Below are 18648 nucleotides of genomic sequence, written 5' to 3'. Positions count from 1 at the left end.
GCTGCACTGTTGGCATCATTATCTTCAGATCAGATGTTAAAGCAAAGCTCCTGCTCTTAGGTGGAAATAAAAGATCTCAGGACACTATTCAAGGACAGAGGAATTCTTCTGGCCAATATTTATCCCTCAGCCAAACAGATTATCTGATGATCCATGCCATGCACCAATTGGCTGTTGAGTTTTCCCATTAAGCATTTTGGGATATCCTGAAGACGTGGAAGTGTGCATTTCTACAGACAGGTCTTTACAATATATGGCAAAGAAAGTTTAAAACACCCAAGAGATCTCCAACTTTCCAGATAAGCTGATCAGATATCACCTTTTGAGCTTTGCTGCTCAGACGTTACTTGGATCACCAGGTTATTCCACTGTAAAATCTAATTGATTATAGTTCTGATAATAAAAGAATAAGTGCAGCAGCTGGTCACTATATTCAGTGGTTGGAAATAGCTTCAGGCCAAGAGCATCACACCAGGATATCTTTAGCCCTTCACCCTCTCTCGAAAAAAATTGCATTTATATAGCACTTTTCACAACACCACAAGTTCTTCATTGGCTGACAATAAAACATCCAGCGCCATGAAGAAAAAAGGTGAAGTGACAGAGCATGCAAGCGCATAATTAATGAGAAAGTATGCAAAATGGATGAGGGATAAAATTGGTCGGTCATAATGAAAATAGGAGAGAAAGAAACAAGAGACCAAATCAAAAAGCAACCTTCACAAAGTCAGAAACAATCTGATCAAGTAGGATGTTTGAAAATGCCAGTGTTCGGCTTTCTCAATTCACGGAGTTGCAGTGCGGTCAGCGAGAAGAACCTGCTGCACACGCAGCTGTTATAGAGCAACTTGAAACGTCTTTCATTCTCGGCAGATCGGCAGACCACCAACACTTTAAAATATGCCGGTGAAGTTTCCTGTCAAAAACAGCACTGTCCCTGAATTACTACAAAGACTTCGAGACTCAGAATATCCACCCACTCCCCCACCAAACAGTGAGTCAACCTCGTCACTGAAAACACATTTCCGTGACTCAATTTTCAGCAGCAGAAATTTAAACTGTATTCAGTGAAACAATATTCATTAATGTACGAGAACAACCTGTCACAGAATCAAAAGTTAGATACCTGTCACTGGCGCGGGCTCAAGAAAACAAATTCAAAAAGCTTTTCTTCACAAAAATGGCAGACACCTCGTAGGGCAGCAATGAATGTTAACAAAATTAACCCGCAATTTCAGAATTAAAACCTGGTGTGTATATTTGACTTGGCTGTGCCTTTGTGGGAGTTTGCTGCGCACAAATTGGTTGCCACTTCTCCTGCTTTATAACGGTGACTATACTTTTAAAATGTACACCCTGGGACATCCTTGAGTGGTGAAAAGTTCCCCAAATGCTAGCTGGTTGTTTCTTTAGGGGATTGGTGATTGGTTTTATTCTCTGGTTCAGAGCCTGGGCCTTGCTTTCCGACCCCGAGGCGGCTCGAGCCAAATAACGGTCTGTATCACTTGACAGGTGGACTACAATTCCCAGGGTGCACTTGTGCCATCACTCGCTTGCCAGAGTTAACCTAGTCACTTCTTTCATGCAGCAACCCATCCTCTCCACCAGCCTCCAGCCCAAACAGTGAATGACCCCTATTCCCGGAACCTTGAAGCTAAGTGCTCGTTTTAAATTTTGCTACCCACTGAAGTCCCCAATTTCCTGGAACCGTTTTTTAAAAATCATTCCTGGGACATGGACATTTGATTTATTATTGTCACATGTATTAACATACAGTGAAAAGTATTGTTTCTTGCGCGCTATACAGACATAGCACACTGTTCATAGAGAAGAAAATGAGAGAGTGCAGAATGTAGTGTTACAGTCATGGCTAGGTGTAGAGAAAGATCAACTTAATGCGAGGTAAGTCCATTCAAATGTCTGACAGCAGCAGGGAAGAAGCTGTTCTCGAGTCAGTTGGTATGTGATCTCAGACTTTTGTATCTTTTTCCCGACGGAAAAGGTGGAAGAGAGAATGTCTGGGATGCGTGGGGTCCTTAATTATGCTGGCTGCTTTGCCAAGGCAGCGGGAAGCGTAGACAGAGTCAATGGACGGGAGGCTGGTTTGTATGATTTGCATTGTTGGCTGGCCAGCATTTATTGCCCATCCCTAGTTGCCCTTGTTCAGAGAGCAGTTGAGAGTCAAATACATCGCTGTGGTTCTGGAGTCGCATGTAGGCCAGACCAGATAAGGATGGCAAATTTCTTTCCCTAAAGCACATTAGTGAAGCAGATGGGTTTTTCTGACAATCGATAATGGCTTCATGGTCATCAGTAAAATTCTTAATTCCAGATATTTTTAATTGCGTTTAAATTCCACCATCTGCCATGGTGGGATTCAAACCTGGGTCCCCAGAACATTAGTGGAGTTTCTGGATTAATAGTCTAGCGATAATACCACTAGGCCATTGTCTCCTTGCCACATCACTGCCCCAAAGCACAGAATATCCAAACGTGTTTCCTCTCTCAACCACAAACTTGAAGCTAGTTATTCACAAGCATTTTCCAATCTGCAAACAGTAGCTGAACAAAAACTAACGGCCGCCATTAAAATGTTAGCTTTCATCTCAAAACGGACAGGGTCAAAGATATGTCACCATTGCACTGGTTAGATCCCATGTGAAGTGCCTGCACACTCCAGCCAAGGAAGGATATATTGACCTTGGAGGAAGTGCAGAACAGATTCACCAGAAATGATACGGGAGCAAAAGGGTAAACCTACAATAAGGACAGGGTGCAAAGGCAAGGCATAGTTCCCTTAAGTGCAGAACATGAAGGATGATCTAATTGAAGTGTTTGAAATGATTAAACAACCTGATGGGGTGGAGAAACTAAGCAACTATTTTTCTAATGGAGGAGAGTCCAGAACAAGGGGACATAACCTTAAATTTAGAGCTAGCCCATTCAAAGGGTGCTGTCAGGAAGCACTTCTTCACACAAAACAATGCAAGTCTGGAACTCTCCCTCAAAAGGCAATGCAGCTATGGTCAATTCAAAGTGCCAAAATGACTGGTATGTTTAAATGCTTACAGAACAGACAGGTAAATGGAGTACAGAACAACCAGGTTCTAAACCAAAAGGACAGCTGGAAGGGTTGAATCTTGTTTCTATGTACTCTAGCATGTGTTTTCTTCAAGAGCAAAAATCACGTGTAAATTCTCACCACATAGCAGCAGAATAATATACAGCAAGCAAGAAACAAACTACAGGCATGTTTTTTTTATATATATATTTTATAAAAAGGACATGCAGCTGATGTTTCAGATGAATTCTGATCAAGGGTTGTTCTTAAAGATTAGTGGATCTTTCAGTACAATTGATCTGCCACATATTTCCAACATTCAGTTTTCAACTTTAAGACATAATTGTCTGGTGACTGGCCTGATTCAATAGCCCACAAGGGAAGTGATTCAGAGTGTTATGGAAATCCTCCAAATATTGACAATCTGTGGATAATCCATTCCCAAACTTCAGAAAATGTCAATACCCAAAAAGTAAACCAGCTAGAGTATATAAACATATTGCATCAATAAGCCAATTACAATAGTGGGAACAGAATTCTTGCAATGGTGCCTGTGGCATGCCCGAGTTGTTTAACTTCACATATCCGGGGACAGCATCTGGAGCTCTGGACCATGCCATTGCACAGCTGTATCAATCCCCTGAATCCCACAACAAAGCCAGCCGAGGATTCTAAACAGAGGCATCAGATTATATATATTTTTTAAATTCATTCATGGGTAGGCCAGAATTTAATGCCCATCCCCAATTGTCCTCGAGAAGGTGGTGAATTGCCTTCTTGGACAGTTGCACTCCACATGGTGTAGATACATCCACAGTGCTGTTCGGGAGTTCCAAGATTTTGACCCAGTAACATTGAAGGAAAGGCAATATAGTTCCAAATCAGAATGTTAAGCAAATTGGAGGGGATGGTGCCGATGGTGGCTGTTTCCATGTATTGCTGCCCTTGTTCTTCTACATGGTAGTGGGTTTGAAAGTTGCTGCCAAATTTCCTGCAGAGCATCTTGTAGAAGGTACACACTGCTGCAACTGTATTTCAGTGTTGGAAGGAGTGAATGTTTGTGGATAGGCTGCCAATAAAGTGGGCTGCTATGTCCTGGATGGTTGTTGGAACTGCACTCATCCAGGCAAGTGGAGAGTATTCCAACACGGTCCTAACCTGTGCTTCTGCAGAGTGGACAGGCTTTGGGGAGTCAGGAGTTACTCACCACAGGATTCCTAGCTTCTAACATGCTCTTGTAGCTACAGTATTTGTATAGCTAGACCAGTTCAGTTTCTGGCCAACGCTAACCCGCAGGATGTTAATAAAGGAGGATTAAGAGATGGCGATGCCATTGAATGTCAAGGGGCAATGGTTGGAGATAGTCACTGCCTGGCACTGGTCAACCCAAGCCTAGATATTATCTAGGACTTGCTGCATCAGTATGAGAATGGCGTTGAACAAAGCGAACATCCCCATTTTTGACTTTATGATAGAAAGAAGGTCATTGATGAAGCTGAAGGTAGTGGGCCTAGGACACTGCCCTGCGGACCTTCTGCAGTGATGTGCTAGAACTAAGACAATTGACTTCCAACAACACAACCATTTTTTTCCTCTATGAATGTTTGACTCCAACCAGCGAAGAGTTTTCCCCAATTTCCATTGATTCCAGCTCCACCTCCTTGATGCCACACTTGGTCAAATGTGGCCTTGATATCAAGATCAGTCATCCCTGCCTCACCTCTGAAAGTTCAGCTCTTTATTCCATGTTTGAACCAAGGCTGTAATGAGGTCGGGAGCAGAGTGGCCATGGCAGAACCTAGAGTGTCAGTGAGCAGGTTATTGCTAAGTAAGTGCCACTTGATGATCCCTTGCATCACCTTGCTGATGATTGAGAGTAATTAGCGGTAATTAGCTGGGTTTGATTTGTCTTGTGTGTGTACAGGACATACCTGGGCAATTTTCCACATTGCCAGGTGGATGCCAGTGTTGTAGTTGTGCTGGAAAAGCTTGGCTATGGATGTGGCAAGTTCTAGAGCACAAGTACTATAGCAGGAATGTTGTCAAGGCGCATAGCCTTTGCAGTATCCAGTGCCTTCAGCTGTTTCTTAATATCACATGAACTCAACTGAATTTTCTGAAGACTGGCATCTACGATGCTAGAGAATCCTGGAGGAGGCCGAGATGGATCATCCATTTCTGCACTGATGTGCTGGGCTCCCCCATCATTGAGGACGGAGATATTTGTGAAGGCTCCTTCTCCAGTGAGTCATTTTATTGTCCACACCATTCATGACTGGATACGGCAGGTCTGCAGAGCTTCAATCTGACCCATTGGTTGCGGAATCACTTAGCTATGGTGCTATTTGACATATGGTCCTGTTTTGTAGCTTCACCAGGTTGACATTATTTAGGTATGGTGCTACCATTGGCATAGGGCATACCCAGTGATGGTGGTGTCTGGCACATTTTCTGTGCAAAATGATTCCATGAATATGACTATGTCAGGCTACTCCATGAGAACTCTCCCAATTTTGGCACAAGCACCAGATGTTAGCAAGGTGAACTTTGCAGGATCAATTGGGCTGAGCTTGTTGTTGTTGTTTCTGGTGTTTAGGTTGATCCTTGATCCTTCCAGTTTTATTCCTTTTAGGCTTCTTAGTGGTTTAATACAATGCTAAAGCATTAAAGAGTCAACCACATTGTGACAGTCAAGAGTCACATGTAGCCCAGCAGATTTCCTTTCCTAAAGGAAATGGGTTTTTACGTCAATCAACAATCATCATTAGGCTTTTAATTCCAGATGTTTTATTGAATTAAAATTCTACTATCTAACATGGTGGGATTTGAACCTGGATTCCTAGAGCATTACCCTGGGCTTCTGGATTACCAGGACAGTGACAATATCACTACACCACTGCCTTCACACAATCTACACAATAATAAACAACCAAGATAAAGGAAAATACTGCAGATGCTGGAATCTGAAAACAAAAATGCTGGAAAATCTCAGCAGGTCTGACGACATCTGTGGAGAGACAATAGAGCCAACACAAGTCAGGATGACCCCTCGCAGAAGCTGAGCACAAATTCTCAGGCGTTTCCTCTTATCTCTCCCGGACCATTGCCCCACCACCGAATATCAAGCCACTGTTTTCAGGACTGTCACTGACCTCATCTCCTCCAGAGATCTTCCCTCCACAGCTTCCAACCTCAGTCTCCCAACCCCAGACAGCCCATTTCTACCTCCCTCCCAAAATCCACAAACAGAGCTACCCCGGTAGGCCGATCGTGTTAGCCGGTTCCTGCCCCATTGAATTAATTTCTTCCTACCTCGACTCCATTTTCTCTCTCGTCCAGTCCTTTCCCACCTACATCCATGATCCCTCTGATGCCTTACGCCATGTCAACAACTTCCAGTTCCCTGGCCCAAACCACCTCCTCCTCACCATAGATGTCCAATCCCTCTACACCTCCATTCCCACACCAGGATGGCCTGGGAAAAAAGGGCTCTGGTGAAGGGTCAGCCAGACTCGAAACATTGGCTCTATTCTCTCTCCAAAGATGCTGCCAAACATGCTGAGATTTTCCACCATTTTCTGTTTTTGAATAAACAACCAACCCCTGTCAACTGTTTTCATATTTCAAAAAACATTCTGAGCTGAAAGTACTGGACAAAAAGGGTGATCAAAACAGACAGATAATTAGATAAATCCAAGAAAAGGAAATGCTTGCAATGCCTTGCAGGAAGTACGACCAACAGAATAACTCCTTCAATAGGCTGAATGACCTGCTTTCATGCAGCATTATTCTATTCAAACTTTTTGAAAATAATTATTCATCTGCCACTTGACACCGGTTTAAGCAGATAGTATTTTTTTCTGTAATTAAATGTTGGATTCCCCAAATCCAATCTTTACCAGGGAACTGTCACTAGACAAATGCCTCACCACTTTAGCCTCTGATGTGGAGATGCCAGCGTTGAACTGGGGTAGGCACAGTAAGTAGTCTCACAACACCAGGTTAAAGTGAGTCACCTGATGAAGGAGCAGCGCTCCGAAAGCTCGTGCTACCAAATAAACCTGTTGGATTTTAACCTGGTGTTGTGAGACTACTTACTGCACTTTAACCTCGGTTAACCATTTGTCAAATTCCTCCCCAACAAGACTCCCAGTCAGGCGGCAGGTTGGCACACTGGTTAACACTGCTGCCTCACAGCGCAAGGGACCCAGGTTGGGTCACTGTGTCTGGAGTTTGCACATTCTCCTTGTGTCTGCGTGGGTTTCCTCCGGGTGCTCCAGTTTCCTCCCACAGTCCAAAGGGTTAGGTTGATTGGCCATGCTAAATTGTCCCTTAGTGTCAGGGGGATTAGCAGGATAAATAGGTGGAGTTATGGAGATAGGGCGTGGGTGGGATTGTGGTCAGTGCAGACCCGATGGGCTGACTGGCCTCATTCTGCACTGTAGTGCTTCTATGATTCTATTTCCAAAGGTTGTTAAACTTCAAATATTTGCTAAAACCTCACCTCCACAAATCCCCAACAAAATCACTTGTCTAATTCTGGTCTCTTTCACATGCCAACTTTAATCGCTCCACCATTGGCAGCGCACCTTCACATCCACCCCAAGCTCTGGAATCCCCTCTCTAAATCTCCATCTCTCTAACCTCCTTTAAAACCTATATCTTTAACCAAGCTTCAGGACACCTTTCTCAGTATCTCACGTGATTCAGTCACAAATTCTCTCTGGTAACGCTTGTGAAATATTTTGGGGAATATTACATTAAAAGGCAATGTATATTAGGTGCAATATATTGTAGAATTTCAAAGAACAAAGAAAATTACAGCACAAGAACAGGCCCTTCAGCCCTCCAAGCCTGCACCGACCATGCTGCCCGACTGAACTAAAACCCCTTACTCTTCCGGGGACCATATCCATCTATTCCCTTCCTATTCATGTATAAAGGACAAAGAAAAAAAATGATTGTAAACTCTCCCCAACCCTCCAGGCAAAAGGATTTTTCACTGTGTGCCTATTGAGAGTTCGAAGAAAAACAATCCATTTGAGCCCCAAGTGGAGGCAGTCCAGGGAAGTTCACGAGGTTGATCCCAGGTACGGAAGGATTTCCTTATGAGGAGAGATTAATAGGTTGGGCCTATACTCATTGCAGTTTAGAAGAATGAGGGGTGACCTTATTGAGACATATAGAATTCTCAGGGGACTTGACAGAGTAGATGCTGACATGATGTTTCCCCAGTAGGCCTGAGGATTGGGAGCAGTTTAAAATTCAGCAAAGGAGGACCAAGGGATTGATTCACAGGAGAAAATAGAGTATGAAAGAAAGCTAGCAGGGAAGATAAAAACTGACTGTAAAAGCTTCTATAAGAATGTAAAGAGAAAAAGATTGACAAAAAGTAATGTAGGCCCCTGACAGTCAGAAACAGGAGAATTCATAACAGCGAACAAAGAAATGGCTGAAGAACTAAATTTGTATTTTGCTTCTGTCTCCACAAATGAAGACATGAATAATGTACCAGAGATTCTGAGAGAAACAAGTTTTAGTGAGGAGCTGAAAGAAATTAGCATCCATAGAGAAATAGTTATAGGGAAATTGATGGGATTGAAGGTGGATATATCTCCAGGCCTGATATCTTCATCCCTGAGCACTTAAGGAAGTGAATCTTGAAATAGTAGTTCCATTGGTGGTCATTTTCCAAAGTTCGTTGGACTGGTTCCAGCAAATTGAAGGGCAACTAATGTGAGCCCGCTATTCAAAAAGGGAGGTAGAGAGAAAACAGGGAACTATCGACCAGTGACCTAAGGGGAAGTTGCTAGAGTCCATTATCAAGGATTTCATAGCTTAGCATTTGGAAAGCATTGGTATAATCAGAAAGTCAACATGGATTTACAAAAAGGGAAATCATGCTTGACAAATTTATAGGAATTCTTTGAGGATGTAATTAGTAGAGTTGAGCAAGGAGAACCAGTGGATGTGGTTTATTCTAACTTACAGAAGGCTTTCAACAAGGTCTCACATAGCAGATGTCCTCATGCATCAGTCGCTGAAAGTAAGTGTGCAGGTACAGCTGGCAGTAAAGAAGGCAAATGGTATGTTGGCCTTCATAGCATAAGGATTCGAGTATATGAGTAGGGATGTTTTACTGCAATTGTACAGGGCATTGATGAGGCCACATCTGGAGTATGGTGTCCTTATTTGAGGATGTCTTTGCTATAGAGGGAGTACAGCCAACATTTACCAGGCTGATTCTTGGTATGGCAGGTCTGGGATATAAGGAGACACTAAGTCGGTTAGAATTGTATTCATTGGAGTTTCAAAGAGTGAGAGGGGATCTCACAGAAATGTATAAAATTCTAACGGGGTTAGACAGGGTAGATTCAGAAAGAATGTTCCCGATGCTGAGGGAGTCCAGAACTAGGGGTGTTAGCTTGAGGATAAGGGGTAAACCTTTTAGGCCTAAGATGAGGAGAAATTTCTTCACCCAGAGGGTGGTGAATCTGTGGAATTCACTCTCACCGAAAGTAGTTGAGGCCAAAACATTGTGAGATTTCAAGAAGAAATTAGATATAGCTCTCAGGGCTAAAAGGATCAAGGGATTTGGGGCGGGGGGGGGGGGGGGGGGGGGGAATCAGGATATTGATTTTGATAATCAGCCATTATCAAAATAAATGGCGGAGCAGGCTCGAAGGGCCGAATGGCCTTCACACACTCCTGTTTTCTGTGTTTCTATGTTTGTGGGAGAGTCTGGGACCAAAGGGGATAACCTCACAGCAAGGAGTCATCCATTTAAAACAGAGATGAGCGGGAATTTCTTCTCTCAGAGGATCGTGAATCTGTGGAATGTTTTAACGCGAAGACCGATAGAGGTTGGGTCATTAGGTATGTTTTAAGGCTGAGATTGACAGATTTTTCATCTGTAAAGGAATCAAGAGGGATGGCGGTTGTGGAGGGATGGAGTTGAGGCTTTATCAGATTAGTCATGATAGAACCATAGAATCCCTGCAGTGCAGAAAGAGGCCATTCAACGCATCGAGCCTGCACTGACAATGATCCCACCCAGGCTCTATCCCTGTAACCCCCACATATTTATCCTGCTAATTCCCCTGACACTAATGGACAATTTAACATGGCCAATCCACCTAACTCACACATCTTTGGAGTGTGGGAGGAAACCGGATCACCCAGAGGAAACCCACCAATTCTCCAAAAAAGAGTATCTAGCCCAGGCCGAGCCTCCCATCATGTCCACGAGTCCACCTAACCTACACATCTTTGGACACTAAGGGGCAATTTAACATACCCAACCCACCTAATTTACACATCTTTGGACACTAAGGGGCAATTTAACATACCCAACCCACCTAATTTACACATCTTTGGAGTGTGGGAGGAAACTCAGGCGAGGAGAACGTGCAGACTCCACACAGACAGTGACTCAAGTCCAGACTTGAACCCAGGTCCCTGGCGCTGTGAGGCAGCAGTGCTAACCACTGTGTCAACTGACTGGCGGAGCAGAATCAATGGGCCGAACGGCTTACTTCTGCTCCGACGTCTTCTGACTTAATAGACACACTCTAACAAATTCTCAAACTATCAGCACTGAATAGTGACCATTTTAAGAGAACATTTTCAAGCCAACATTAAAATACACAAACTACGTTTCCGGAAGGAGTGAGGTGGAAAACTGGGCATATCAACAGCTCCCCTTCCCCCTCCAAACATGCCTCTTTCTAGTCAAAGTAGACCGCTGCCCTTCCAAAAAAAATACTTAACGAGTTAATCTATCAACCCGTAGAGGGTGCAAACTGCTCCTAGTTTAGGCGAAGAGAAAGACACCGGGGAAATTACTCAGCCTCAGCCCCTTCACTACTGATCCGAATAAAAGGAGCAGAATTTAACACATAAATTGAAATTTCAGATTAGAATGTTACCTTCCAATAGTTTCCTGATTTCCTCGGGTATGGCCATGGCTCAGGTACCCTGTGTTCCGAGACAGTTACAAGCGGAAAACCCCGGTAGTTATAGCGGAAAGCGAAGTAGGCGAGATCAATTTTGTTAGAGGGCGTGAGAGGGTTAAAGGCTGCAACAGTTGTGTATGAAACTTTGCAGCAAGCTGCCTGCTGCACTACATTTAAAAAAGCAAGTGTGGCTCCTCGTATGTTTCAGGTGTGCCTGCAAAGGGTTCAATGCAAAATGCAAGTTACTAATTAATAAAACCGGAATTGACAGATCCAACCACCAAAGACTTGGCTACCGAAATTATTTTCTTTAAAGCGACGCTGCCTTCATGGAAAATTCACGCTATGCATTAATTTTGAACATCAGACACAAGGTATAAATATCGTCCAGAAAGCCCATTGCATTGGAAATATGTTTTTAAATTTGCATTATCTAGCGCCTTTAACATAACAAACGTGCGCTTCGCGGGCCGGTTATCAGAGTTTGACACTGAGTTACATGAGCAGATACTGGGTTAAAGAAGTAGAATTTGAAGCGAGTCTGAAAGCAAAAAGAGAGAGAGAAATGTTGGGGTTTATAGAGGGAATTACAAAGTCTGCGGTGTGAATGGGGCGGCACAGTGGTTAGCACTGCTGTTTCACATCTCCAAGGTCCCGGGTTCGATTCCCGGCTCGGGTCACTGTCCGTGTGGAGTTTGCACATTCTCCTCGTGTCTGCGTGGGTTTCCTCCGGGTGCTCCGGTTTCCTCCCACAGGCCAAAGATGTGCGGGTTAGGTTGATTGGCCAGGTTAAAAGTTGCCCCTTAGAGTCCTGGGATGCGTAGGTTAGAGGGATTAGCGGGTAAATATGTGGGGGTAGGGCCTGGGTGGGATTGTGGTCGGTGCAGACTCGATGGGCCGAATGGCCTCCTTCTGCACTGTAGGGTTTCTATGTCTCTATGTCTATGAATGGCTAAATACAATCCCCAATAGAGGGGGTTAAGGGAGATGTGAAGAGGCCAGAATTGGAGGAGCACAGAGAAATCCAAGGTTTGTCGGGCTGGTGGGGGTTACACATATGGGGGTGGGGCAGGAAGGACGATGGAGAGACTTGAACTCAAGGATGAAAATTTTCAGTTTGATACACTGCTGGATCAGGAACCAATTTAGATCAGTGAGCCACAGGGAAAGATGGGAAAATAGGATTTGGTGCAAGTTAGGATGTAGACAGCAGAGTTTAAGATGAATCTGTTTACAGCCGATAAATGACGGGAGGACGCCCACAAGAGTGTTTGAATAGTGAGGACTGGAGGTAATGTGAACATGCATGAAAGCTTCAGCATGTTGCAGGGGTGAAGACTAATATTCCCTCTAAACTGGCCAAGCAACGATCAGGAACTTAACTGTACAGGGGTAACCATGCTGTGCTCAAACACAGTCAAAGAGGTTTACAGCATGGAAACAGGCTCTTCGGCCCAACTTGTCCACGCCGCCCTTTTTTTAAAACCCCTAAGCTAATCCCAATTGCCCGCATTTGGCCCATATCCCTCTATACCCATCGTACCCATATAACTATCTAAATGCTTTTTAAAAGACAAAATTGTACCCGCCTCTACTACTACCTATGGCAGCTTGTTCCAGACACTCACCACCCTCTGTGTGAAAAATTGCCCCTCTGGACACTTTTGTATCTCTCCCCTCTCACCTTAAACCTATGTTCTCTCGTTTTAGACTCCCCAACTTTGGGAAAAGATAATGACTATCTATCTGATCTATGCCCCTCATTATTTTATAGACCTCTATAAGATCATCTCTCAGCCTCCTACGCTCCAGAGAAAAAAGTCCCAGTCTATCCAACCTCTCTTTATAACTCAATCCATCAAGTCCTGGGAGCATTCTAGTAAACCTTTTCTGCACTCTTTCTAGTTTAATATGCACGTATACACAACCCAGGCAATCTTAAATGAACTGCATTGTACAAGCACAAGTAAATTTGAAGGAATATTGCTGGACATGAACAATATCACAAAGATGGAATTCAGCAGTTTAAAAACAAATGCTGGAGAGCAGGTCTGGAAGAATCTGTGGAGAGAGAAACAGAGTTAACTTTTGACATGACTCATTCTGAATTTCGTTAACTGTTTCTCTCTCCACAGATGCTGCCAGACTTGCTGAGAATTTTCAGCACTTTCTGTTTATATTTCAGATTTTCAACATCTGTCGTCTTTTGCTTTTTGGCAGTTTTAGTGATGAAGAGGAAATGGGGTCAGAATCCAGAAAGAAAGAATTGGATTTGATAAATATTAAATATTCTTATATTAAATAAATATCATTACCATGTAATTGATACATAATTCAGCTTTCGACATTACCACAGAAGTCAAAAGATGCATGTAATGCAGATTAATGAAGTACCACTATTAATCTAGCTGTGCACGAGATACTGTGCTCAAATAATGGTCGGTTGTAATGTTGGCAAATTCCAATAGCTACTCAAGACTGCTGATGAAGGATCAGCTTTTGCAAGATTGTTACACATCCTTCCCTTTGCATGCTTTTGAGAGGGACTTCAAATGATTTTTGAGTGGAGCAAGATTGCATCATTTAGAAAGTTTGAAGGCTTACATATGCATCGTCCATGTGATCTCCTGGAGTGGCTTTAACTACCTCAGGGAGTTGGAGAGAAATTTTGTCAAGATTTTTTTTCCCATTATTATCTGTTTTCTTTCCCATGTTTCTGCCTCTCCTTGGAGACCACATGCCTGTGGCCGGTGAGAAGGTTGGGCGATGGCACAGGGGTTAACACTGCTGCCTCACAGCACCAGGGACCCGGATTCGATTCCAGCCTTGGGTGACTATGTGGAGTCTGCATGTTTTGCCTATGTCTGCGTAGCTTTCCTCCAAGTGCTCTGATTTCCTCCCACAGCCCAAACATGTGCAGGTTAGGTGGATTGGCCATTCTAAATTGCCCCTTAGTGTCTAAAGATGTGTAGGTTAAGGGGATTAGTGAGGTAAATGCGTGAGTTGGGCCTGGTTATGATGTCAGAGAGTCAGTGCAAACTCGATGGGCTGAATAGCCTCCTACTGAACTGTAGGGATTCTATGATATGGGGAAAGGGGGTGGTGGGTGTTGGGGGTAAGGTTGGAAATGTCTTTTCAGGGGGCTCCAGACATGAGTGTGCATGTGAGTGTGGTTTTTTCCTATCCACCATTTTTGCATTTTCATCTTCAACTGCTGGTTCAGATAAGGTGAATTTTACTGTGGCACCCACCAAAGAGGTAATAATGACAATTTGCACTAAGATATACCTTTAATGAAACATTGTCCAACATGCTCTATAAAGGGTGCTAGACATTAAGCAGGGATGGGGAGGTAACCAGAATCTCAACCAATTAGATTGTTTTGAAGATGGAGAAAGACATGGCAAATTGAAAGATTTTCTTAAAATTAATTCTGAGGATCTGGGTGTTGTAGGCAGGGGCCTTTTTCTTGAAGCACAGCTGGATTACTTTAGAGAGAAGTTAAGAGTTTACCACAGTGACATGGCGTCACGTGTGGGCTAGACTAGCCAAGGACATCAAGTTTCCTTCCTTAACAGTTATTAATGAAGCAGTTGAGTTTTCACAACAATCGAAAAACGTGTTCATTTTTCCAGTGAACAAACTCATGGATGAGATTGGTTTAAGAATTTAACCCTGGTGGCTGTCAAAGCCTTGGAAAGGGTGTAGAGGAAATTTACTAGAATGGTATCGGGGATCAGTTAGGTGGAGCGACTGGAGAAGCTGGAATTGTTTTCCTTAGAGTAGAGAAGGTTAAGAGGAGATTTAATAGAGGCATTCCAGACATTAATAGATTCAATAGGTTAAATAAAGAGAAACTGTTTCTAGAGCCAGATGGATTGGTTACCAGAGGATGCAGTAGATCTGCAAATCAAATTAAATTATAGATCCTACTCCATTAATCATTTTAAATATGAGATCAATAGACTTTTACTGGATAAAGGTATGAAAGGATGTGGAGCAAAGGCAGATGGATGGAGATAAAATGCAGACTAACCATGATCAATGGCAGAACAGGCTCGAGGGGCTGAATGGCCCACAACTATTCCTATGTACTGAAAGTTGTTAATGGAGCTAAAAGGGTAATTTTTATTTTGCCAGAATTAAATTGGGAAGGGTCTGGCTGATCCATGACTTATATCAGATCAATAGCCTTGGGTTTCAGTGGAATGTCCTATTTAGTTAATAGTTCTATGTCTAGGATGTTTTTTAAATAGGTCAGAGGGAAAAAAAAATGGATGAACCACTTAAAGATGAAACGGAAGTATCTGCAATAATTTGAATTAACTGGGGCAATTAATTGGAATTACAGAGGTTGAAAGTTTTTTTTTGTAATACCGTTCACAGAACGAGGAACAAATTTGCACCTTTGCTGAGTTGTGAGCTGGAAAAAAAAATGTTTAGTCAAATTAGTCTGATTCTTGAAGCTTTTTAATGGGTGCTGGGACTGTGTGTGAAACACAGGTTTCAACATCAAACTGTCTTATGTTACATCTGTGGAAATTTCTCAAAATAGCGCAGGTCCAGATGTTAAATCCATCCCTTCTGAAATCAAAGTTCTGGTTAAAAAGCATAATTCCAGTAATTCTGTGGGTTTCGTTTTACCTTTTTGTTTATCTTGGAGATTTATTTATCCATGCTGGATCACGGTGATAAAGTTGAATGCTGTTTCATTTCATTTTTCATTCCCAGTTCAGGTATTTCACGATTTAGATCAATTAATTATTAAAATACTCGTGGAATAATAATGAAAAACAATTACTGGAAAAATAATACAGAAATTATCACTCAGTTTCTTTAAAATGAACAATGGCCTCTCGGATATAAGGTATGGTAAAGTTTAACATTAAGCTTAGCAAGAGGAATTATTCTATTCTGCAGTTCAGATAAGATTCATGAGCATGATCTCATTTATGATTTCATCAGCGTTGCTTCGATGAGTCCCTGTCATATATAAGTCCCTTGGCGATCTATTTTAAACTCTCCAGGTATTCATTGTAAATAGGTTAAAGATTTCTCCATTTCTTTTCCTTACTTGAAAATAATTTCTATTTTTTTTCCAACTCCCTGATGGCTCGCTTGGTATAGGCATCACATGATTTGGCTCTAAGTCATTCAGAACAAAAGATCTCCAGTTCCATTCGTGCTCATTGTTAATCTTAGTCTGGGAAGCAGTTCAACAATAACTTCATGCATTTATATAGCATTTTCAACATTGTAAAAATGTCCCAAAGTGATTCACAGGAATGAGTGCAAATGAAAATTTACATTGAGATGAAGACAGAGATATTGGATTGACATAAGACCAATTGTCCACGTCAGTGTTTATGCTCCATGCATTTCTCCTCCCATCCCTTTTCAACTGACCTTATCAACATTATCTCCTTTATTCAGAAAGGGAGAGAGGCAGAAAGCAGCAAACTACAGGCCAATTGGCTTAACATTTGTCATAGGGAAAATGTTTGAAGTGATTATTAAAGATGTTATTGCATGGCATTTGGAAAAATTCAAGAGAATCAGGCTGAGTCAACATGATTTTGTGAAAGTGAATTCATCTTTAACTAAATTTGTTGGGCTTTTTTGAAGAATTGCATATACAGTTGATGTCCTGTACTTTGATTTCTGGAAGGCATTTGATAAGGTGCCATATCAAAAGCTTCTTGCAAAAAAATAAAAGCTCATGGTCTAGGGGATGACATATTGGCATGGATTGAATATTGACAAGCTAACAGGTAACAAGGTAGATAGATATGGATCATTTTCTGGTTGGTAAGGTGTAACGAGTGGTGTGCCACAGGGATCAGTGCTCAGGCCTCAACTTTTACAATTTATATAAATGATTTGGGAGGAAGAACCAAAGGTATGGTCGCTAAAGTTGCTGATGACACAAAGATAGGTGGGAAAGTAAGTGGTGAAATGGACATAAGGGTGCTACAAAGGGATATAGATAGGTTATGTGAGTGGGCAAAGATCTGGCAAATGGTGTATAATGTGGGTAAATAAGAAATTATCCATTTTGGCAGGAAGAATAAAAATGAAGAGTATTTTCTAAATAGTGAGAGATTTCAGAGCTCTGAGATGCAGAGGGATTTAGGTGTCCAAATTCAGGAATCAGAAAAGGTAGCAAGTAATTAGGAAACCTAATAGAATGCTATTGTCTATTGTGAGGGGAATTGAATAAGAAAGTAGGGAGCTAAAGCTTCTGTTATACAAAGCACTGTTGAGACCACATTGTATTGTGTGCAGTATTGGTCTCCTTATTTAAGGAACATAAGAACTAGGAGCGAGAGTAGGCAATTTAGCCCCTTGAGCCTGCCCTGCCATTCAATACAATCATAGAACATAGAACATTACAGCGCAGTACAGGCCCTTCGGCCCTCGCCGACCTGTGAAACCAGTCAAAAGCCCATCTAACCTACACTATTCCAATATCATCCATATGTTTATCCAATGACCCTTTAAATGCCCTTAATGTTGGCGAGTCTACTACTGCTGCAGGCAGGGCATTCCACACCCTTACTACTCTCTGAGTGAAGAACCTACCTCTGACACCTGTCCTATATCTATCACTCCTCAATTTAAAGCTATGTCCCCTCGTGCTAGCCATCACCATCTGAGGAAAAAGACTCGAGAAAACAATGGGCTGGAGAAGTGGAGAGATAAGTAAATTGACAGCTACCTGCCAAAAGCTGACTCCCCAGGGGGATAAAATCAAAGGGAAAGAAATGGTATGACTGTAGAACTAGGAAGACAAGAGAGAGAGACAGTTAACACCAGAACCACTGCAATTTGCAGTTATAGTCTCCCTAGAGGAGTGGCCATTTTCCGTCTTCACTGAACCAGCAGACCATTTATTTCCCAGATGTGGCCAGCTTAACCTGTGTGTGGTAATTATTTACTGGACTTAGTCCACGGAGTCACAGACAGTGAAGAAGGTTATCTCGGATTGCAACGGGATCCCAATCAGTTGGGCCAGTGGGCTGATGAATGGCAGATAGAGTTTAATTTAGATAAATGTGAGGTGATGCATTTTGGTAGATCGAACCAGGGCAGGACTTACTCAGTTAATGGTAGGGTGTTAGGAAGAACTACAGAACAAAGAGATCTAGGGGTACAGGTTCATAGCTCTTTGAAAGTGCAGTCACAAGTGGACAGAATGGTGAAGAAGGCATCCGGCATGCTTAGTTTCATTGGTCAGAACATTGAATACAGGAGTTGGGACGACTTGTTGAAGTTGTACAAGACAGTGGTAAGGCCACACTTGGAATACTGTGTACAGTTCTGGTCACCCTATTATAGAAAGGATATTATTAAACTAGAAAGAGTGCAGAAAAGATTTACTAGGATGCTATCGGGACTTGATGGTTTCAGTTATAAGGAGAGGCTGGATAAACTGGGACTCTTTTCCCTGGAGCATAGGAGGCTTAGGGGTGATCTTACAGAGATCTATAAAGTAATGAGGGGCATAGATCAGCTAGATAGTCAACATCTTTTCCCAAAGGTAGGGGAGTCTAAAACTAGAGGGTTTAAGGTGAGAGAGGAGAGATACAAAAGGATCCAGAGGGGCAATTGTTTCACTCAGAGGGTGGTGAG

The 18648-nt window shown here is 42.5% G+C and overlaps 1 protein-coding gene across 1 annotated transcript in view; it reads right to left on the bottom strand.

Moving 5' to 3' along the window:
* The window catches only part of skap1 (src kinase associated phosphoprotein 1), a 402040-nt gene extending 390610 nt beyond the window's left edge, over window positions 1–11430 (bottom strand). Inside the window, exon 1 of the mRNA XM_078224498.1 lies at window positions 10990–11430. Within this exon, the coding sequence (XP_078080624.1) occupies window positions 10990–11026 (37 nt within the window). The 5' untranslated portion in view covers window positions 11027–11430. The remainder of the gene's footprint in view (window positions 1–10989) is intronic.
* Window positions 11431–18648: the final 7218 nt, after the last annotated feature.

The sequence above is a fragment of the Mustelus asterias genome, chromosome 11 (genome assembly GCF_964213995.1).
Source record: "Mustelus asterias chromosome 11, sMusAst1.hap1.1, whole genome shotgun sequence".
Lineage (NCBI taxonomy): Eukaryota > Metazoa > Chordata > Chondrichthyes > Carcharhiniformes > Triakidae > Mustelus > Mustelus asterias.
This window is presented reverse-complemented; position numbering and strand designations above follow the sequence as displayed.